The 21,970-nt window shown below is 65.0% G+C and overlaps 2 protein-coding genes across 4 annotated transcripts in view; one reads left to right on the top strand and one right to left on the bottom strand.

The window, feature by feature from the left end:
- Positions 1–1,520: 1,520 nt before the first annotated feature.
- On the top strand, positions 1,521–13,762 carry NACAD (NAC alpha domain containing). The gene is made up of 8 exons (XM_060304889.1): positions 1,521–2,359; positions 4,491–10,601; positions 10,747–10,859; positions 10,941–11,015; positions 11,400–11,546; positions 11,624–11,770; positions 11,879–12,001; positions 12,091–13,762. Exons 1-8 carry the CDS (start codon positions 2,293–2,295, stop codon positions 12,103–12,105), a joined length of 6,798 nt encoding a protein of 2,265 aa, XP_060160872.1. The 5' UTR covers positions 1,521–2,292; the 3' UTR covers positions 12,106–13,762.
- The window catches only part of CCM2 (CCM2 scaffold protein), a 58,487-nt gene continuing 50,258 nt past the window's right edge, over positions 13,742–21,970 (bottom strand). For 2 of the 3 annotated variants that reach the window (XM_070046269.1, XM_070046268.1), the window contains 6 exons: positions 20,273–20,409; positions 19,242–19,377; positions 16,533–16,620; positions 16,048–16,186; positions 15,206–15,344; positions 13,742–14,255 (listed from right to left, as the gene is read on the bottom strand). In XM_070046269.1, coding sequence (XP_069902370.1) covers positions 13,975–14,255; positions 15,206–15,344; positions 16,048–16,186; positions 16,533–16,620; positions 19,242–19,377; positions 20,273–20,409 — 920 coding nt within the window. In that variant the 3' untranslated portion in view covers positions 13,742–13,974. The remainder of the gene's footprint in view (positions 14,256–15,205; positions 15,345–16,047; positions 16,187–16,532; positions 16,621–19,241; positions 19,378–20,272; positions 20,410–21,970) is intronic. The other variant, XM_030871257.3, reaches the window with a different exon arrangement.

Genomic DNA, 21,970 nt, shown 5'->3' with positions numbered 1-21,970 from the left:
TTAGCACTGTTACCTGCAGACCACATAATCTGATTTAGTATTTTTATCTTCATTCAGTTCAGTTCTGTGTTTCTTAAAAATTTTCTTCTTCTAGATGTGATTTTCCTGGTTGTTGGGTTCTTCCCTGATTTCCGCGGTATGATGGGTGTTTTGTTTTTTTTTTTAATTGTATCCCAGACAAGCTATTATGTTCAAATTTTTAATTTTAGCAGGCAGTCATCCTGTTTGGGTTCAAGATGCAGGTCCTGGGCTGCTTTCACGGCCTGTGGACCTAAGGACAGTATAACATTCAGGGGCTTTCTTGCACTGTGTTGGTCTCATGCCGCTGGGCCCTGCTGGTGCTCTCGAATGGGTGGGAGGCACTTCCTAGGCTGGACCATCCTGTGCCTTGGGTCGGGGAGGGGGTGTTTTCCTGGGGGAGGAAGCCCTGCTTGCTGGGCTGAAAGCCTGCTGTGGTGGGGTTTCCCTTGCCAGTGCCCCCATCCGCCAGAGCCTCTGGTTGGGGGGGGGCAGGAGCCTGAGTGAGGCAGGGCACGGTGTGGGGAGGAATGTGCTTCCCTTGACCCCATATCAGGAGACTTCCCTTGATCTTCGTACCAGTTCTGCCAGACTCCCTAGAATTGTGACAGACTCCCGTCCACTGGCCCTCCTCCTGGTAGCAGCTGTGTGTGGGGAGGAGGGTTGGGTTAGGAAATGCCGGGCTTGGGTCCCCTTCTGTTGGGTGGGCTGCTCCTCCAGTCCTGGGGTCCCTCACCAGCTCGCCTTCCTCTTTTCATCTTTGAGAGTTCAATTTTGGTGGTCTCTGATTTCCTGCATTTTTCTTGGCTTAGTCAGGAGGAGCAGGGAGACAAGCTCACGCCACAGGGGCTGGCAGAGAAGTGAGACTTAGGAAGGACTCCGCTGAGGCGATGAGAAAGGGGCCGTAGGAGGACGCAACTTTCCCCGCCCTACCCCCCCCCCCCCGCCTGTGCCGCGGCTTGTGGGATCTTAGTTCCCCTACCAGGGCTTGAACCCGGGACCCAGCAGTGAAAGCGCCGAGTCCTAACCACTGGACAGCCAGCGAGTTCCCTGAAGGAGCAACTTAGAAACTCTTGGATGTTTCCAAGACCCAAGAGGGTGAAGATGGGTGTGGAGGAAAGGGAGGAAGAGGAGTCCCCCACCAGTGGGATAGACGGACAGATTTCCAGCGACAGAGAGGGATGCAAGATGCAGGGCTTAGATTGGGACATGATGTGTCTGGTGCCTGGTGCACCGGGGAGATGCCCAGCAGGCAGCCCCTGGCTCCGTGGGCTCTGGGGTAGAGCCAACAGAAGATTGAGGATGGAGGAGACTCCCTCCGCAACAATGGCCGCTCTGATTGCCTGCCCCCGCCCTCGTCTATCTCTGGGGTGGTGACAGTGTTCATCTGTCTCCCGGAGCCTGGCACAGGGCGGATGCTCGGCGAATCTGAGTGCAGGCGGGCCTGCGTGGAAGCAAGGGCGCATCTCCGGAAAGCTCGGGGAGGGTTTGCGTCCTCGGGGGTGTGGCAGGGGCGGTTGCTGAGAATGGAGGAAGGCGTGTTTCTCCATCTTCTTTCCATTGCCCGAGAGCTGAAGGGTGGGACAGCGCTGAGCCGTGGGGAGCCCCGGGGACCAGTCAGCCCGGAGCTCCGCTGGGCCTACCTTCCCTGCTGCGCTCCCGCCAGCCAGCTCTGGTTGCCATGGAGCCGGGAGGCGGTTGCCACGGAGACCGACGTGCGAGGACCAGCCAATCAGTGAGGAGCTGCGGCGCCAGCTCTCCTCTTGGATGGAGGCGTTGGGTTAGGCTGGGGAGCCCTGCCTGGGTAGCTGGGGGCCGGGAGTTCGAGCAAGGGTACTACGCCGCCGCCTCCCCCAAAGCGCTCGGCCCCCCAGAACCTCCAACACCCCCCCGGCCCCGCACCCCGAATTCTGGAGACCCTGTGACTCTTCCCGACCCGGCCAGTGGCCTCCGACTGGCCCTGAACCCCGCTCCCGTTAGTGGGGGCGGAGGGGTGATGCTGCGGGAAAGGCGGGGCCGCGGACCGCGGGTGGAGAGTGCAGCCGGGGTGGGGTATGGGGAGGGAAGGAGGCTGTCCCACCCCCTCCGCTCCCGGCGCACCGCAGTGCCTGGCGCGCCCGCGCACGCTCACTCAGAGCGCTGGGCGGGCGGGGCGGCGCTGACGTCATCCACTGACCCCCTTCACCCCCCGGCCGAGGGGCGGTGGCCGCGCAGGCTCCGCGGGACGGACTCACGGACAGACAGGGGACGGAGGGACGGGCGTACGGCCAGGCCATGCCGGGGGAAGCTGCCCGCGCCGAGCTGCTGCTGCCGGAGGCGGGCGGAACAGGGCCCCGCACAGGTGAGGCCGCGGGGCTCTCCCGCCTGCGTGTGTCTCCGCCAACCCCTCCCGTCGTCCCCGTCCCCTCTCCACCCCTCTCTCTCCGTCCCTGTCCCCATACCATCTCCGTCCCCGTTTCCTCCCCGCTCCCCGCCCTCTCTCCGTCCCTCTCTCTCTCCATCCCCGCTCCGTCCCCTTCCTTGGTCCCCTGCCCCTCCGGGCACCGGAATCCTAGCCCAGCTCTGGCCCCCACTCAGGACTGCAGGGAAGGGCGGGGTGGAGCAGGGATGTCCTCCAGGAGCCAGAAGCGACTTGAAGGCCTTCGAGCGTCCAGGGCTCCGTGTGCTCCCCGCCAGGGTCCCCTGCCGCGCCCCATTGTCTGGGGGAGCAAGGGGCCTCGCGGCCCCTGCAGCTCTGGACTGGAGGCTGCGGGTTGTCAACTGCACCCCGGCCACTGGGGATGCACCGGGCACCCGCTCCTCCAGATGCTTGAGAGCCGCCTCAGGGCTGGCGACTGGTCCTGGCTCAGGAGGAAGGAACAGGGCTGGAGCTGGAGCCTGGGGAAGCTGGAGGTGCCGGCTGAGGTCTGGAACGTGGGAGGCCCTGGGGGAGCATGGCCTGGAGAGCAGTAGCCCTGGAGTGCAGGCCCGAATCCTTGGAGAGACTCAGTCAGCAAGTATGGGAGGGAATCTGCCTGGGCCTGGGAAAACCAGCCAGGGATGGCCACCGGGCAGGAGGTCAGCCATGTGAGGCTCCGGGAGGGCCAAGGGCACCTGACTGTGGGTGAGAAGTCCCCTGGGGATGAAACCAGGGCTGGGTCCAGGGGCCTGGCCTCCCTCTGGGTCCTGTGGGGCTGGCTCTGCTTGGACTGTTTGGCGACCTTGAATGAGGCACAAAAGCCTTTGACCTTTGGCTTCCCTTCCTCTGCCCCCTTGGCCCAGCTTCACCCTCTGGCTGCCTTGGGGCCCTGGAGTCTAGTGCGGTGCACAGGGGTACCACGCCAGGCTCAGTGCCAAGAGCCTGATCTCCAGCACCCAGCCCTGCCTGCCACACCCACCTCCTGGGGTTAGGTATTCATCACACTCCAATGGACCCAAAGGACCCCCTTCTCAGGACCCCCTGGCCACGCCAGCACCCCAAGCAGTGTGGCCCAAGGGCCCGGGTTCTGCCACTGCTGCAGCCAACGGGCAGCCTGGGAAGGGGCTGCCCCTGCGTAAGCTCCCCTCTAATCCTGGCAGACACTCTCCCCTTTGCATACTGGAAGCTGAGGCACAGGAGATGTTGTACTTGTGGGAGGTCTTGGGTGAGCACGGTAGAACAGGAACCCTCCAGAGAATGTGGCCAGGGCTTGGTAGCCCCTGTCCACTGCCGTGGGACGCCCCACAGATGTCCCTGGCAGAGGGAGCCAGGCCTGCCAGCCCTGCGGGGTGGCTGCCACCGTGGAGACTCAGCTGGACACTCTCTCAGGCCCCCACAGCTGCACACAGGGCAGGGCAGGGCCGCCTCTGCTTCCCCGGAGGGCCAGCACCACTGCCAGCACGGCCTCTGGCTGAGCTGGGACGTCCTGCCTGAGGACCACACGCCGTGGCCCCTGCTTCCCCTCGTGCACGTGGCAGCTCTGGGAACAGGGGTGGGGTGGAGCCCAGGGAGACCCCGACAGCTCGGCCTCGGGTGCGGGCAGCGAGGAAAGGGGAGAGATGAGGCAGAGAAGCAAGAGCCCCACTTCACAGCAGGCGTGAGATCTGGAATGTTCCAGAGCTGAGTGGAGTGCAGGCCTCCTACTCCCTGGGGGCCCACTGACCTGGGGGGTCATAAGCAGGCGTCTCCTGGCAAGCCCAGCCGAGGCAGCGCAGATTACGGGCAAGGAGTCAGCAGGCTAGTGTCTGAGGCGACGGGAGCTGGTCTCATCTTTACTGAGCACCTCGGAGAAGAGCCAGACCTCAAGCTGCTCACCGTGGTCAGAACTCTTGGAAATCCTCCCCCAGGCACAGCAATCGCCTTTCCCTCTCGTGACCTCTCTTTTCAGCGGACACCCAGCCCCACGGGCCCCCAGGCCTGTGCTCAACTCCCGTCTGAGGGAGGGACGGCTGCAGCCTGGGAGCTGCTTCTCAGGGAAGATGCCTGCCCTTCTCACGCCCTTCTCTCTCCACAGATCTGTCCTGCGATGCGGCTGCGGCTACCACCCCGAGGGGGGACCAGCTGGAGCACTGTGTCCTGACCCCTAAGCCCAGTGCCCTAGCTCTCACGTTCCTGCCCAGCAAGCCGGGTGCCCGGCCCCCGCCTGACGGAGCCAGCTGGGATGCAGGGCCGGGACGCGCCCCCTCGGCCTGGGCAGTCCAGGCAGAGGGCGACCCCAGCCCAGGGCCCCCCGAGGTTCGGCCTGCTGAAAGTCCTCTCCCAGCCTCCCTGGAGCCCCGGATTGTGATGGGCGAGGAGACGTGCCGGGCATCCCCTCTGCCCAGGGCAACCCTGCCAGAGCTCAGGGACTGGGAGGGTGGGCACGCCAGTCTGAACCCACCCCCCGAGTTGTGTTCTCAGGGTGACCCTCCTGTGCCTTTCCCTGCCCCCGACTCCGATTCCTACTTCACCCCTCCCTCCACCCCGACCGAGACAGCCTCCACCCTGCTCCCTGGCCCCGGGCCCCACAAGGAGGCCCAGGATGCCCAGGCTGAGCTGGGGAACTCGCCGCCAGCCTCGCCCTCGGGCTCCTACATCACGGCGGACGGGGACAGCTGGGCCTCGTCTCCATCCTGCTCCGTGAGCCTGCAGGCCCCGGCTGAAGGGCTGGATGTGCCCTCAGGCTGGGGCTTCTCCCCACCTGGGTCTGTGGCCGATGAGAGGGAGCTGCCCCCTGCCGGGACCCCGGACACCTCGTCCCCAGAGTCCAGCCTCTCGGCAGACAGCAGCTCTTCCTGGGGCCAGGAGGGCCACTTCTTCGAGCTGGACTTCCTGGCCAACGACCCGATGATCCCTGCTTCCCTCCTGCCCTTCCAGGGCAGCCTAATCTTCCAGGTGGAGGCTGTCGAGGTGACCCCGCTGCCCGCCGAGGAAGAACAGGAGGAGCAGGCGGAGGAGGGCGAGGAGGAGGCTCCCAGCCCCAGCAGGGACCTGGCCGGGCAGGGCGAGGACGACAGCACGTTTGCGTCCTCGCTGCAGTCGCTGTCCGACCTGTCCATCACTGAGGGCATGGACGAGGCCTTCGCCTTCCGAGATGACACCTCGGCCGCCTCCTCTGACCCTGACTCGGCCTCCTACGCGGGGGGTGACGATGAGAGACTGTACAGCGGGGAGCCCCACGCACAGCCCACCACCCTGCTCCAGGACAGCCCTGGTGAGGCCGCCTCCTGGGGCCCCGAGCCCACTCTTGGGGTGTCCGAGGGAGACGTTGGCCGGGCTGCCAAGAGCCAGGAACCCATCTCTGATATAACGGGGGTGGGCCCCGCTCCAGGCCAGGTGTCCGCTGCTGCTATGGCCCCTCACGTCCCACAGAAAGCCCCAGGCCTCACTGCGGTGACCCCGCGGGCCTGGGCAGCAGAGGCAGGCTCCACCATGGGACCAGCACCTGTTGCCACAATCACACCTCAGTCCCTGGAGGAGGGAGACGGCGCTGCCTTAGGCTTAGAGCCCCCCACTTCGAAGGGAGAGGCGGGCCTCGACTCTCTGCAGAACCTGAAGGAAGAAACAGGCCAGGGGTTTGCCGCTGCAGGCAGCCCTGAGCCCCAGCCAGGAGAAGTGGGACCGACAGTATTCCTGCCCCTGCAGGATGCAGGCCTCCCCACTGGCCAGGGATCTGAGCCCCAGGCCAGCCCTGAGCCCCAGCCAGAAGAAGTGAACCTAACGGCATCCTTGCCCCTGCAGGATGCAGGCCTCCCCTATGGCCAGGGATCTGAGCCCCAGGCCAGCCCTGAGCCCCAGCCAGAAGTGGACCTGACAGCATCTTTGCCACTGCAGGATGCAGGCCTCCCCTATGGCCAGGGATCTGAGCCCCAGGCCAGCCCTGAGCCCCAGCCAGAAGTGGACCTGACAGCATCCTTGCCCCTGCAGGATGCAGGCCTTCCCTCTGGCCAAGGATCTGCCCCCGAGGCCAGCCCTGAGCCCCAGCCGGAAGAACTGGACCTGACGGCATCCTTGCCACTGCAGGATGCAGGCCTCCCCTCTGGCCAGGGATCTGCCCCCGAGACCAGCCCTGAGCCCCAGCCGGAAGAACTGGACCTGACGGCATCCTTGCCACTGCAGGATGCAGGCCTCCCCTCTGGCCAGGGATCTGCCCCCGAGGCCGGCCCTGAGACCCAGCCGGAAGAAGTGGACCTGATGGCATCCTTGCCCCTGCAGGATGCAGGCCTTCCCTCTGGCCAGGGATCTGCCCCCGAGACCGGCCCTGAGCACCAGCCGGAAGAAGTGGACCTGACGGCATCCTTGCCCCTGCAGGATGCAGGCCTCCCCTCAGTCCAGGGATCTGCCCCCGAGGCTGGCCCTGAGCCCCAGCCGGAAGAAGTAGACCTGACGGCATCCTTGCCCCTGCAGGATGCAGGCCTTCTCTCAGTCCAGGGATCTGCCCCCCAGGACAGCCCTGAGACCCAAATGGAAGAAGTGGACCTGATGGCATCCCTGCCCCTGCAGGATGCAGGCCTCCCTTCTGGCCAGGGATCTTCCCCCCAGGACAGCCCTGAGACCCAACCAGAAGAAGTGGACCTGATGGCATCCTTGTCCCTGCAGGATGCAGGCGTCTCTTTGGTCCAGGGATCTGCCTCTGAGGCCAGCCCTGAGCCCCAGCCGGAAGAAGTGGACCTGACGGCATCCTTGCCCCTGCAGGATGCAGGCCTTCCCTCAGTCCAGGGATCTGCCTCTGAGGCCGGCCCTGAGCCCCAGCCGGAAGAAGTGGACCTGATGGCATCCCTCCCCCTGCAGGATGCAGGCCTCTCTTTGGTCCAGGGATCTGCCTCTGAGGCCAGCCCTGAGCCCCAGCCAGGAGAAGTGGACCTGACGGCATCCTTGCCCCTGCAGGACGCAGGCCTTCCCTCTGGCCAGGGATCTGCCTCTGAGGCCGGCCCTGAGCCCCAGCCGGAAGAACTGGACCTGACGGCATCCTTGCCCCTGCAGGACGCAGGCCTTCCCTCTGGCCAGGGATCTGCCTCTGAGGCCGGCCCTGAGCCCCAGCCGGAAGAACTGGACCTGACGGCATCCTTGCCCCTGCAGGATGCAGGCCTTCCCTCTGGCCAGGGATCTGCCTCTGAGGCCGGCCCTGAGCCCCAGCCGGAAGAAGTGGACCTGACGGCATCCTTGCCCCTGCAGGATGCAGGCCTTCCCTCTGGCCAGGGATCTGCCTCTGAGGCCGGCCCTGAGCCCCAGCCGGAAGAAGTGGACCTGACGGCATCCTTGCCCCTGCAGGATGCAGGCCTTCCCTCTGGCCAGGGATCTGCCTCTGAGGCCGGCCCTGAGCCCCAGCCGGAAGAAGTGGACCTGATGGCATCCCTCCCCCTGCAGGATGCAGGCCTCTCTTTGGTCCAGGGATCTGCCTCTGAGGCCAGCCCTGAGCCCCAGCCAGGAGAAGTGGTCCTGACGGCATCCTTGCCCCTGCAGGACGCAGGCCTTCCCTCAGTCCAGGGATCTGCCTCTGAGGCCGGCCCTGAGCCCCAGCCGGAAGAAGTGGACCTGATGGCATCCCTCCCCCTGCAGGATGCAGGCCTCTCTTTGGTCCAGGGATCTGCCTCCGAGGCCAGCCCTGAGCCCCAGTTGGAAGAAGTGGACCTGATGGCATCCCTCCCCCTGCAGGATGCAGGCCTCCCCTCTGGCCAGGGATCTGCCTCCAAGACCAGCCCTGAGCCCCAGCCGGAGGAAGTGGACCTGATGGCATCCTTGTCCCTGCAGGATGCAGGCCTCCCCTCTGACCAGGGATCTGCCTCTGAGGCCGGCCCTGAGCCCCAGCTGGAAGAAGTGGACCTGACGGCATCCTTGTGTCTGCAGGATGCAGGCCTCTCTTTGGTCCAGGGATCTGCCTCCGAGGCCAGCCCTGAGCCCCAGTCGGAAGAAGTGGGCCTGACTGCATCCCCGCCCCTGCAAGATGCAGGCCTTCCTTCGGGCCAGGAATTGGCCTCTGAGACCAGCCCTGAACCCCAGTTGGAAGAAGTGGACCTGACAGCATCCTTGCCCCTGCAGGATGCAGGCCTCCCCTCAGTCCAGGGATCTGCCTCCGAACCCAGCCCTGAGCCCCAGCCAGAAGAAGTGGACCTGACAGCATTCCAGCCCCTGCAGGATGCAGACCTCCCTTTGGTCCAGAGATCTTCCTCCAAGGCCAGCCCTGAGCCCCAGCCGGAAGAAGTGGACCTGACAGCATTCCCGTCCCTGCAGGATGCAGGCCTCCCCTCGGTCCAGGGATCTGCCTCCGAACCCAGCCCTGAGCCCCAGTCGGAAGAAGTGGACTTGACTGCATCCCCACCCCTGCAGGATGCAGGCCTTCATTCGGGCCAGGAATTGGCCTCTGAGGCCAGCCCTGAACCCCAGTCGGAAGAAGTGGACCTGACGGCATCCTTGTCCCTGCAGGATGCAGGCCTCCCCTCTGACCAGAGATCTGCCTCTGAGGCCAGCCCTGAGCCTCAGCCAGAAGAAGTGGACCTGACAGCATCCCCACCCCTGCAGGATGCAGGCCTTCCTTCGGGCCAGGAATTGGCCTCCGAGGCCAGCCCTGAACCCCAGTCGGAAGAAGTGGACCTGACGGCATCCTTGCCCCTGCAGGATGCAGGCCTCCCCTCTGGCCAGGGATCTGCCTCCAAGGCCAGCCCTCAGGCCTTGCAGGTTGACACAGGCTACACCCTAGGGACAGAGCCCATGGCCACCACAGCCCAACAGAAAGGAGGCAAGACTTTGGAACTGAGGCCAGCGCCTGAGAAAAGGGACCCAGACCACACTGGAGGATCAGACTCTCTGGCCTTGGATCAGATCCATCTGGGTGGTCTGGAGCCAGCTGCAGATGCTCGGATACCCTTGGACGGAGATGCATGCCCTTCCAAGCCTGCCACGGAGGCCCCAGGCACACCTGAGCCTGCCACGGAGGCCCCAGACACACCTGAGCCTGCCACGGAGGCCCCAGGCACACCTGAGCCTGCCACGGAGGCCCCAGGCACACCTGAGCCTGCCACGGAGGCCCCAGACACACCTGAGCCTGCCACGGAGGCCCCAGAAACACCTGAGCCTGCCACGGAGGCCCCAGACACACCTGAGCCTGCCACGGAGGCCCCAGACACACCTGAGCCTGCCACGGAGGCCCCAGACATACCTGAGCCTGCCACGGAGGCCCCAGACACACCTGAGCCTGCCACAGAGGCCCCAGGTCCCCCAGAGCCTGACTCCAGTAGGGAGGAAGTAGCCAAGGGCCTTTTGGCACCTGAGCAGGGAGCCTGTCCTGATGCCCGTGGGCATGGGGGTGATGGAGCTGAGCCCAGCTCGCCCCTAAAGGAGGCCCCGGGGGCTGAGAACCAGGAGCGTGGAGTTCTAAAGGCAGTCGTCTGCAGCCCAGAGCCATGTCCTGCTGCCAGCCTGGAGGTTGGCCAGGTGGGGCCCCCAAGCCCAGTGGAGGAGGGAAGGGCCGCCCTGGGGCCCAGGCTTCCCGTGGCTGTGGCCGCAGAGGCCGGGCTGGGCTCCTGCCCAGGGTCTCCATCAGGGGCTGTACCCAGGCTGGGAGGGAGCTGTCCCAAAGATCCTGCCCTGGCACTTCCACTGCCCTCAAGGCAGCCAGAGCCCGTGAGGGGCCTGCACAGCGGACAGCAGGCCCGGGCAGCCCTGGGAGTCCTCAGCTCCTCCCCGCCGCAGCCTCCACAAAGCGCCCTAGGGGGCCTGCCCGGTGCACCCCAAGCCAGCATCCAGGGCGCTGAGTCCTCCGCTCCTGGTGTCCTCATGCAGACAGTTCCACCCCCCGCGGCACCCCCTGCCCCCTGCCCTTGCCAGGTCCCCGGGGAAGACCTGGGGGAGGGCGCGGAGCCCCTGGGCTCTCTGGGACTCCCACCACCACGGGCAAGAGCCCAGCGGGCGGTGGCTGCCCTCTCAGGGACCAAGAATCCCCCCGGGGCCGGGCAGGCCAGCCTCCCGCCCCACTCCCCACTCCTCAGCCCCAAGGCGGCCCCCAAGGGGGCTACCCATGCCAAAGACCTGGCCTCGAGGATCTCGCCCCCCTGCCAAGTGCCTCCTGGCTCTGGGCTCCGGAGCCCAGCCGGACCTCGAGGGCTCCCAGCCGCCAAGCAGCAGGATGACCAGGACAGTTTGGAAGAAGGTGAGGGGGATCCAGGCTGGAGCAGTGTCCTGAGCTGGGGGCTGCACGGGGCGGGGACGCCAGCCCCTGGTGCAGAGCCAGCGCTGCTCGCCCCCAGGCCCCTGTCCAGAGGCGGAGGCCACCCTCACACCTGCCCTGTCCTCAGACTCGCCGCAGGCTCCGGGCTCCGGCCAGCACTCGGACAGCCACGGGGAGTCGTCAGCCGAGCTGGAGGAACAGGACCTCTCGGGACCACGGACCGCGCAGTGCCCAGCCCAGGTGCCCAACCGCGGGGGCACGTACAGCCCTGGGAGGGCTCCACGCCCCACCCTCGGGTGCTCAGACCCCTCTGTTCCTCAGGCCCCGGCAGGCGGCGGGAGCGAGGAGACCGTCACCAAAGTCAAGCAGAGCCGCAGTGAGAAGAAGGCCCGAAAGGTGGGCTGGGGCCCTGCTGGGACCCCGGGAGGGACCAGGCTGGCCAGCAACCCAAGCACCCAGGACTGGGGCTGGCTGCGTTAAGGGGACCCCTTCGCACCCCACGGCCGATGAAGTCCATTGGCAGGGGTTCGTTGGGTAAAGGCAGTAATGGGACACCTCGTGCAAGTAACTGGGCCTGGGCTGTCAACTGACGTGGCCTCTCAGCCCGGGGCCAATGCCCTCTTGTACACACGGGGGGCCAGCTGGGGGGGTCCACAGAGGGTCCCCGGGAGTCGGTGGCAGAGCCCTCGTGATCCTGGCAGTGCGCCGCCTCCCCCTCCCCCAGCCCCCACCGGGGACCTCTGGGGCTGCTGCCCGGGCCTGAGACCGCTGTGCCCCCAGGCGATGTCCAAGCTGGGCTTACGACAGATCCAGGGGGTCACCAGGATCACCATCCAGAAGTCCAAGAACATCCTCTTTGTCATCGCCAAACCTGACGTCTTCAAGAGCCCGGCCTCGGACACCTACGTGGTCTTCGGCGAGGCCAAGGTCCACCCGGCCGGCCGTGGGCGCGGGGCGGGGGCTGGGGGCGTGGGCTCGGCTGACAGCTGTGCTCTGTGCTGCAGATCGAGGACCTATCCCAGCAGGTGCACAGAGCTGCGGCTGAGAAGTTCAAGGTACCCTCGGAGCCCTCCGCCCTGGTCCCCGAGTCAGCGCCGGGGCCGAGGGTGAGACCAGAGTGCAAGGAGGAGGAAGAGGACGACGACGAGGAGGTGAGGCCCAGGGGCACAGGGCCCAGCCCCGCGAGGGGGCAGCTTTGCTGGGGGCCTCTTCCCGGGGGAGGGGACCGCTACAGCACCTCCCTGCTTGCCCCGCTCCAGGTGGACGAGACGGGGCTGGAGCTTCGGGACATAGAGCTAGTGATGGCGCAGGCCAACGTGTCAAGGGCCAAGGCCGTGCGGGCCCTGAGGGACAACCAGAGCGATATCGTCAACGCCATCATGGTGAGTGGCCGGCCCCTTCGCAGGCGCCTTGCTGCCGTCTCCGCTGTGGCCTCACACAACGTGACCCTCTCTTTGTGCGCTTCCTGCAGGAGCTGACAATGTAGCTGCTGACCAGAGACCTGGCTCCACCCCTGCCCCCAAGCTCTGCTGCTCAATAAACCGGTGTCCCCTCACCGCCTCTGCTCCTCCAAAGGCTCCCCCAGCGCAGGCTCTGGCTCAACGGGTTGGAGGAAGCGTGAAGATGCTTCCTGAAGCCACGCAGGCCCCAAGGAGGGTGGCGGTCCTTCCCCCAAGTCCCAGAGGGTGGTGGTCCCTCCCCCACGTCCCAGGGCGCCCAACTTGCCCAGAGATTGCGGGCAGTCCGGTCACCTGGCTGCGGCCCCAGGTGTGGGCCTGGGGACTGCAGTTTCCAGAAGGAACTCCCCAGACGCAGGGGCTCAGAGTTTTCTGCAGGGGCCCTGAGCCGCAGCAGCTGCAGGAAGGCAGCGTTTGCTCAGGGACTCAGCAGTTCATGCCCCAGAGTTCCTGGCCCCTCACCACGGCCCAGCTCTAGGAGTCACCGTCCTCCCCGTGTCCTCTCCTCTCTCCTACAAAGGCCAGGGATCTGCAGGGTGGGAGCCACACTCCAGGACAGAAGAGGGAGACCACCAAGTGGGAGGCCATGTGTGGGTGGAGCCCCCAGAGAGGAAGAGCAGTTCCTGGCTGGCCACAGGACACTCCTGGGACACCAGGTCCCCTCCGCGCGCAAGCCCAGCGGGGGCTGTGGAGGTGCCGGCCCCTGACTAGGTGGCTATCTTTAACTGTTCCAGATGCTTCCAGGGCAGGTCGATTTGCACACATGCCTAGAGACAACACCTACCAACGGTCTCCCTTAGCTTTGCCCAACCCAGGCCCACAACCAGCTCCAGGAGAGCCAGGGCCAGAGCCAAGTGTGAGACCCCTCCTCCCATGCTGCCCCGCCCCTCAGAAGAGGGGGAGCCTAGCGGGCTGCAGACCCCTGCCTGGTCCCCTCACGACCTCACCGCGAGCCCACGGCCCTGCCCTCCCTCCTGCGGGTTTAAGTACCCACCCTGCTGAGCCTGGTGCTTCCCGCACACGCGGTCAGGGGCCTCGCAGCAACGCGCAGGCGTCTTGCGGGCGAGGAAGCAGTCCTGGAGCTGGGCCCTCCCGCGCCCACACAGCAGTGCCCAGGCCCCAGCCTGCAACCCGACGGCCCTGCCCTGGGGTCACCACCACTGCCTCCCCATGTCCTAAGGGCACAGGAGGGGCTGGGCCCAGGGGGCAACGAGGCAAAGGGACTTGAAGGGGCAGGCACAGTGCCCCCACTGGCCTTCCTGACGACCGGTGACTCTGGGCTCCAAGACGACGCACTCTCAGGGTGGGGACGGCGCTTCCAGCGAAGCGGTGGTGTGCAGGTCTGCTATGGAGACCACTATGACTGTGGATGAGAGCCGGGGACTGGGGCTTGGGGGAGGGAGGAGGACAGCCAGCGCCCCTCAGACAGCCCAGTGCCCAGGTCCCGCCAGCAGGGGCCTGATGTTCACGTCCACATGTGCTTAGGACACCTGCTCTCTGCCCTGTGTCCACAACCCCAAATCGAGCCCTCCCTTTAGGCAGCGGGCATGAGCGCCCAGCCCGCTGTGCCCAGCCTGGGCATGCGGGTCTGAGACAGAGGCCAGAGCGCACACCCCGGCTCCTACCCCACTGGAGCAGGAACACGCTAGCAAGCAGAGATAAATTATTCACATTGCGGTAAACTTCTTTTAAGGTCTCTGAGAGTTTCAATAGAAACGTCATGTGCAAAATGACAGCTGTCCGGGGTCTGGCTGACAAGACCCCCTCCCGAGGCAGGGTGGCATGCAGGGGGGCGCAGTGCGGCCTTCCGCCCCAGCACCAGGGTGCCTCCTTCACAGTAGAGCCACCTGCGCCCGGGGCCCCACGCGGGGAGGGCGGCTGGCGGGGTCCCGGCGCCATCAGGCCGAGTCCTGGTCCATGCTGCAGCCCAGCGCCTCGATGTCGTTGCTGATGTCCGAGATCATGCGGTCCCACTCGTCCCCCTCCGAGGGCGCGGACTGGTCGTCAGAGCTGCCCGCGGCCCTGTTCCCGTTGGAGGTGGAGGTGGAGGTGGAGCTCATGGCCCGGCGGTACCTGCCGAAGCTGTCGGTGATGATCCCGCGGCCATCCTTCACCCCGATGGTCTCCAGGAAGTTCTCGAAGTGCTGGCTGTCCTTCTCGGGGATGAAGGGCCGCAGACCTGCACACACATGGCACACCTGACCCTGCGGCTCCCGCACAAAAGCCCACAGCCCGGGGGGGCCACCCCACCACCCGCCTGCGTCTGGCCCTGCCCTGCCTCTGCAGCGGGGCAGGCGTGGGCCGGGAGCCACACCCTCGCGTCACTCCCCTCAGTCCTCACAGAAGCCCCACTGCACAGGTTTCCAGACGGAGGAGAGGAGAGGAGAGAGCGGAGGGGAGGGGAGGCTGACGCAGGGCTCCGAGCACTGGGCCCCGCCGCCCAGCTGTGCTCTCGCCGCCCGGCTGACCACCCACTTCCTGGACAGAGACCCCCTCCTATGTGAGGACAGTACGAACAGGGGCTGTGGACCCCAGCGTCGGGTGGCGACTGACTCCAGGGGGCAGTGGGGTCAGCAAGAGCTCGGACTGGATGCAGCAGGTCCACCTCCAGCCCTTCACCCCCATGAGCAGTGCGCCCTCATCGGACCGTTGGGGGCAGAGCCCAGGACCCAGGAGCCTCCACCAGCCACCGTCAACCAGCCGTGTTCTCCGGGGTCAGCATGGGGAAAGCAGAGGCGCTACCGGCCTCGCAAGCCTGGGCAACCATCCAGGGCCCTGTCCGTGGCAGGCCCTGAGCACCCGCCCGCCGTGCTGACTCCGCGTGCTAAGCTCTCGGGCCTCGGCTAAGGCTGCCCTTCACCGGGAATGGCGTCTTCACTCCCCCGCCCAGCAAGCACCTGCCCCGCCTCCCAAACCTGCACAAGCGCCACCTCCTTGCAGAGCCTCCCCCGGCCCTCGCCAGGCAGCGCGGCGCCCACCTCATCCTCAGTCTGGCTCCCGTGGGGCCCCTCCCGCTTCCCCGGGGGAAGGTCCCCACCCGTCACTGGGACAGGCCCCTCCCAGCCGCATCACTCAGGCGTCGCTGGCTGGCCCCATTCCTAACGGCGCCCCTGTCCGTCGCGCGCTCACCAAGCAGCAGGAACTTGCGGCTGTCCCCGTAGAGCTGCCGCAGGTTGATGCAGAACTCGTGCACCGAGGCTCCGTCGCGGTACTCATGCAGCAGCGCTGCGAACTGCTGGATCTCCTGCGACGACAGCTTGGTGCGCAGCTGCCGAGAGAGCCGGGCCCGGGGCGGGGTGGTGACCGGCGCTGCCGCCCCCCTGCCCACACCCCACATGACCCCAGAGGGCCTGCAGCTCCACGGCTCCGGCCGGCAGGGGAGAGAGGAGCCCGCACCGTCCGCCCTAAGCTGCAGGCGTGGCTGACCAGGCTGCCCGCAAGCAGGCAGAGGGCGCGTCTGCACACCACTGCCGGGGGGCAGCGACCAGCGCCCTGGAGCCCACAGTGATGCTCAGCCAGCTGACCGAGTTTCTAATGAGAACGTCACGTGAGGTCGGGGGATGGGGGTAAAAGAATCTGCTGAGTGATGACAAGGCCCATCTGGCCCTTCCAGGGAGTGACCCGGTCCTCCGCTACCGTCCACCACCAGAGACCCAGGGACAGGCCTGTGGTCCAGCCCCGGAGGCCAGAGCAGCCCCCATGCTCAGGCCTTGGCCAACTCACGCCCTCCCCAAAGACTGACCTGGTGGGAAAGGCAGTGAGGCCCAGTTGCAAGCAAGGCGCCCACGCTCACCCCCAGCCCCACCCACAGAGAGGCACGCCTTCACCCTCCCCTCCCCTCCCCGGCCCTGCCCCAACCCCGCAAGGAGATTCTAACCCCAAGGCGCCGCCGGCCCCAGCACAGGCCTGCTAGAGCACGTGGGCTCTCTGGGGCCGGGGTCTCCTGACGGCGGCGGCAGCGGGCAGCGTACCGTGAGCATGTAGTCCTGCAGCAGCTCGGCGGCCGTGGCGCTCAGCTCGCTCTCACTGACCGTCTTGGCGTGGGGCGCCGTCTGCGTGCAGAAGGACAAGGGCGACACGCCGCCTGCATGCGCACACTCGGGGAAGGAGCTGCAAGGACGCGAGCCGAGCCGTGGGTGGGCGGCCCCCCAGCCCTGCCCCGTGCCTGCACCCTCGATCCCCCATGGGGGCCCAGTTAGGGCCAGGGTCTGAGAGGAGGAGGGGGCCTGTCATGGAGGGAAGGGCTCGGGCCGGACAGAGAAAGACACGTGCAGGGAAGGACCCAGAAGGGGCCCTCAGCCTAGCAGGGTCTCAGTGGAGTGATGATGTCACTGGTGTGACCCTGGGGAGCCCACTCACTGGAAGGCTCCTGAAGGGGGCGGGGGTGGGGGAGGGATACCGACGAGGAGGGTGGAGCCAGGCAGCCATACTGGCACCACCAGGGCGGGGTACTCACAAAGTGCTGGCTTCCGTCTCGTAGGACTCCTTCATGTCCACCTTTGTGGAAGAGTCGTCTGTGCAGAAAGTGCAGAACACAGAAGCTTCTGGTTATGTGAGGGAGGGGGCACTGAGTCCAGTGTCCAAGCTCTAAGCAGGAGATGCAGAGCCCTGGCGGTGGGGAGCCTGCAGGCCTTCATGGGCAGAGCCGGCCAGGCCCCTGGGGTGCACCCCTCGGGCTGCACCCGTGCCTGCTCCTCCTGGGGGTCTTGTGAGATGCATCATCTGCTGCAGGGCTGGGCAGGAGGCGGGACAATGCTCTGGTCCTCGGAGGATGTGGCACATGGCAGGGCTGGAGAGGGCTCCCAATGGCCAGGACAAGAGAAGCACCACTGGTAGATGTGGTACCACGCCCGGCAGCGTCCTAGGGGCTGTGCTACTTTGTCTTCTCTGATCCCAGCAGGCATCACCACTGCTCCAACTTTTAGATAAGCAACTGAACCAGAGAGGTTATGCAACTTGCCCCATGCCACACAGCTGGTGAGGGCAGAAGCCACGATCAGAGCTGGCAGGTCTGAGCCCCAGCCTGGACCCAGCCAGGCTCCACACGTGGACGGCTGCTCCCCAAGGACAGACACGGGGCCTCAGGGTGCCTGAGACCCTCAGACCAGCAAAGGACCTGGTACACAGCAGCTACTTGGGCAACACCAAAGAGATGACCTAAGGTCCGTGTGACACAGACGAGAAGGGACGCCGAGGCACCATCACACCCAGCAAGCGAAGCTTTAAGAGAAAAGGGATCAGAAAACGTGGGAGTGGGGAGGGGACAGGGAGAGAAAGAGGACGTTTCTGGCAGTAGGAGGGGAGTGTGCAGTGAGCACAATAATGGCCCCAAGATGCCCCCGTCCAAACCCCAGGTGCACATGCCAGGTGACGTGGCAACGGGGCTGGAGGTTGCTGGGCAGCTGACCCTGAGACAGGAAGATGCCCTGGGCTATCTGAGGGGGCTCGACGTGTGCCCTGGGCCCTCTGGTGTGGACGGGGAGGGGCCGGACGGAGCCGCAACAACAGGAGGTCAGAGATGCCACCATGGCTGTGACCGTGGAGGGAGGAAGGCCGCGGGAAGCTGGAAAAGGCAGGAAGCAGCTTCTCCCCGGAGTCTCAGGAGGAAGGCCGCTGGCCCGCACCCTGATTTGAGCCAGTGAGGCCCACGGTGGACTCGAACCTACAGAACCGTGAGAGACAGTAAGTCTGTGTGGCTGAAGCTGCTCAGTCGTGGTGACCTGTCACAGCAGCAGGAGAGAACTGACCCGGCAAGGAAGGCCTGAGGCAGAAACCAGCAGAGGACGCGTGTCTGAGAGTGTGTGCGCACGGGGAGTGCGTGTGCTGTGAGCGTCTAGTGTGCACGCTCGTGTGCGTGAAGTGTCTGTGAGGATGTGAGCGTGTGTGCTGTGTGGAGTGTGTGCACGCGTGTGACGTGACGTACGTACGTGTGCTGTGTGTGTGATGTATGTGATGGGTGCATGGGCACACGTGGTGTGAGTGCGGGTGTGCCTGGACCCCAGAGGGAGACCTGAGGGCTGGGGGACAAAAGACACCCACGCAGAGAGAAGGCCGGCAGGAAGGAAGCCCACGCGGGTAGGCTGAACATCCTGTGTTTACTTCGTGAAAACTCATTTAATGGTATAATTACGATCTGTGTACTTTTTAGTAAAAAAGCTTATTCCAAAAAAACCACTATTGGAAATCTCAATGCTGAACGTTTAAATAGAGCTCAATGAACCACCTGCTACCCACTGCGGAAGCCGCGGGCCTCTGGGCCTCAACCTCCCCACCTGCCCGTGCGGACAGGCTGCCGGCCTCGCCGGGCTGTCTCTGCAGTGCTGGGGCGGCTCCAGCATGAACGGCGAGACAAGGAGAAGGTGAGAGAGCCAGCCCTTCCTCAGAAAGCGCCCTCAGCTTCGTCAGCACGCAAAGGGTTCTGCGCTGTTCGTGGAGACACGTGAGCCGCCGGGGGCGCGCAGGGCTGGACTCTCCACAGAAAGACCAGAGGCTGCCTGCCACGGAGGCTACCGCTGCGCTGCCTCCAATACCTCTCTCTCCGTTCACCTGACTGACAGAAGCCACGGGTCCTCGGTATACTAAGCATTTGAGAAGTGGATGCTCTTGGTGCTTAGAAGACTGAGCTCAAGTGGGCTCCCACGCAAATGACGCATCTTGTGCGTGCTCACAGATTCCGGAAAACGCTCCCCAGGTGCCCACACGGAGGAAGCGGCTCTGAGCGCTGGTCCGGCTACACCGCCTTCGGGCCCCTTGCTCTTCCTGCCACTGCCCCCCACCCCGCCCCGGGCAGGCCTCGTCTTGGAAGGGGCCCCATACCCACTCTCAGCCCCAGCGCTGGGAGCCCCGCCCGGCCCTGGGTTCTAAGTTTGGTAAAGTGACTTTGGCCAGGCGTGGTTCCAGAAAAAGTGTTCCTGGCCCCCAACGTTACGCAGGAAGCCACCAGGTGGCCTAAAGCAGGGAGCGGGGGGAACACGTGTGCCTTGATTAAACTTGCAGATTAACACGAACAGTGAAGTCTGGGAACAAAGGGCGTCGGCTCAAACCCCCCGGGACGGTGGCCACAGGGCCACCGCACAACAAGGCTGCCCGGGTGTTGTCCTGGGAAGAGCTCGCGGCAGAGTGAGCCCCGGTGGGAAGGGGCGGCGGGGCCCTCCTGCTCACGTACCACTGTGAAGGGACAGGTGGTGGGTGGGTGTCGAGGCCCCGTCAAATATGGCTCTGTCCAGGAAGTCGATGGTGGACTCCGTGTACACGATCTGGAAGACCTGGCCGAGCAGGGAGCACAGCTCTTCTGCGGCGACCTGCCAACGGAGGACAATGCGGAGGCTTCCTGGGCCGCTTCCGGGCGTTCGACACCTCAGACGCAGAACAAACACCTGCACCGAGGGCCTGACGCCTCCCACTGCCCAACGGCGCCGCAAGGACACCAGCCCACACCCAGGAAGCTGGCTGGACCCGCAAGTGCGTCAGCTGCCGGCCCTCCTCCTCCACTGCGCTTCCAGCCAGCACCGTTTCCCCACTCCTGTCCCAGCCACGGGAAAGGGGCAGGGAGGGAACGGGGCAGGGAGGGAACAGCACCCGTGCCAGGTCACACGGACGGCACTCCTGACACCGCACAAGTGTTTCACGCGTGTGCCGTTAACGCAGCGTCCCATCTGGGGCGGCTCTGCCCCTGGGACATGGGACAGTGTGTGCAGGAGCTTCCGGTGGGGACAGGCCAGTGAGGCGGCCCCATGAGGAAGAACTTCCCAGCTGGCAGGTGGGCAGGGCTGGGGAGGAGGGATGCTGATCAGAGGCCACCTAAGGTGGGGCGGCCCTGCTTTGGGCTCACAAATGTGAAAGCTTAACAGAAGGGTATCAAGGGGCTCCCCGAGGCTGGGGCCCCAAGCCCCAACTCCCCACTCCCAAGCGTCTTCCCCAAGGGCACAGCTTGGGGTACAGACCACGGCCCCCGTCAGCATGGAGGAAGGGGGCGGTGAGGCCCACCAAGAGAAGAACAAACCAGCAGACTGGGAGCCAGTGGGACCTGGGGTGGGACCTGGGTCAGGTGGTACGCGGGGCTGGATCAGGATATAGGCGGGGCTGGCTCTGGTGTGGGTGGAGCCTGGGCAAGCTGTAGGTGGGGCTGGGTCAGGATATGGGGGGGATGGGCAGGCCATGGGCAGGGCCTGGGTACCAGCTGCCAACCCTGCTCACCTTGCTCTCCACGGCCAGGATCACCAGGCAGCATGCCTCCACAGGCCCCACTCCACTCTCTGACAGGGAGCCTGCGGTGAGGCCTCTGGAACTTTCTGCACACAAACTCTGGCTGGGGGAGATGCCGGGGTCCTGGGCTGGAAAGTCAACACCGTGGCAGGTTAGGGCAGGTGTGGGAGCTCAACAGCAGGCTCTGGGCAGCCCCTACCTGACTCAGGTGAGAACAGGCCGAGCCAGGCACACCCCCATCGTCACCTTCCCTTCACAAGAGCACCCTCCCATCCTCACTCCCCTGCCACTGCCCACTCAAAGCCATCACCTTACATGACCTTCCAGCATCTTTGCCAAAGACAGTGCGAATATCTTTGGCTGAGATATGAAACTGCTAATATTCAGCTGCTTTTGATCTACACAAAAGAAAGCATTCACAGGGTTCTAGTGACAAGGTTAATATACAATCCTGACAAGAGATGGGGAAACGAGGCACAGGGGGCAGAGCGCCAGGCCCGAGGGTGCGTGAGGGGCAGAAGCCAGGTAGGGATCTAGACGTGAGAGCCCCCGCCTGTGTTCCTAACACTACACACCGCCTCCTCACACATAAGGTCTTGTGGGACGCGAGGGGGAATTCCTGAAGTGGGAAGGGGGGCCTGGGGCCCAGGGAAGCTTCTACAGGAACAGGGCTCCAGGCCTGTCTGAGCAGATGCTCAGACACACCTGGGAGCAGGAAGTGGAGGTGAAGGCTTGAGCTCCCCTGATGCCGGGGTAGCTCAGCGCGAGCCCACCCAGGAGGGAGACCACCCGAAGCTCAGACACAGCTGAGAGACGGGAACCCAACCAGGAACAGCCATGCTTGGGGTGGATGGGCCTGCAAAGACCAGGGCTCTGAGGGGCAGGGCTGGCCGCACCCTGTGTGGAGGCTGAGCCCCATGAATCCCACGGTTAGACCCCGGACTGCACCGTCCCACAGACCCACGGGCCACAGGTGCTGAGCGCTACACGAAGTGGAAACTACCCACAAGGTCTCAGGACAAAAAAGACTGCGTGAGCGCTCACTAGCGACTGTTACCCTGACCTCGCTGACATGATGTCTGGACATAAAGAGCTAAATGAAATACATCAGTAACGTTGATTTCACTTGTTCCGTTCTACTTTTTTAGAACATTTTTAGTAGCTTTGTGGCTCGCACCCATGGCAGCTCTCAAGGAAGCAGGCATGTGGCTCCAAAGCCACGCAAAGCAAGCCCACTTCAGTCCCCCAGCTGCATCCAGCCACAGTCCTACAGGCTGTCCCCACAGGTCCCGGTTCAGATCCACTGTCCACTCTCCTACATCCACAGAAACATCCTTTAACGAGATGTCTCCATGTCCTCGGAGCTCTGCCTGCAGCCAGACCTGACCCCTACCCCTGACCCCATGTTGTCCCAAATGCCAGCAGAGCCCGGGTTGAAGGAGGCACACAGACGGCCTGCGGGTAGTAGGCGCTTAGCGTTAGCTACCACTGCCGGCACCTGTGCTGAGGACGGCCACGTGCATCACTTCACACACAGCGCGCCTGACGGGCACAGGAGCCTCTGAGAGACCAGGAGGCCCCCAGTCTGGAGGCTTCCCTTCAGGGCCATCTGCTAGAATGAGGAGGCCGCTCCAGGACACGGAATTCATTCTCTTCCTTTAACTTGAAAGCTCTCAAAGCCCAGGGCCC

The sequence above is a fragment of the Globicephala melas genome, chromosome 9 (assembly GCF_963455315.2).
Source record: "Globicephala melas chromosome 9, mGloMel1.2, whole genome shotgun sequence".
NCBI classification, from domain to species: Eukaryota; Metazoa; Chordata; class Mammalia; order Artiodactyla; family Delphinidae; genus Globicephala; species Globicephala melas.
This window is presented reverse-complemented; position numbering and strand designations above follow the sequence as displayed.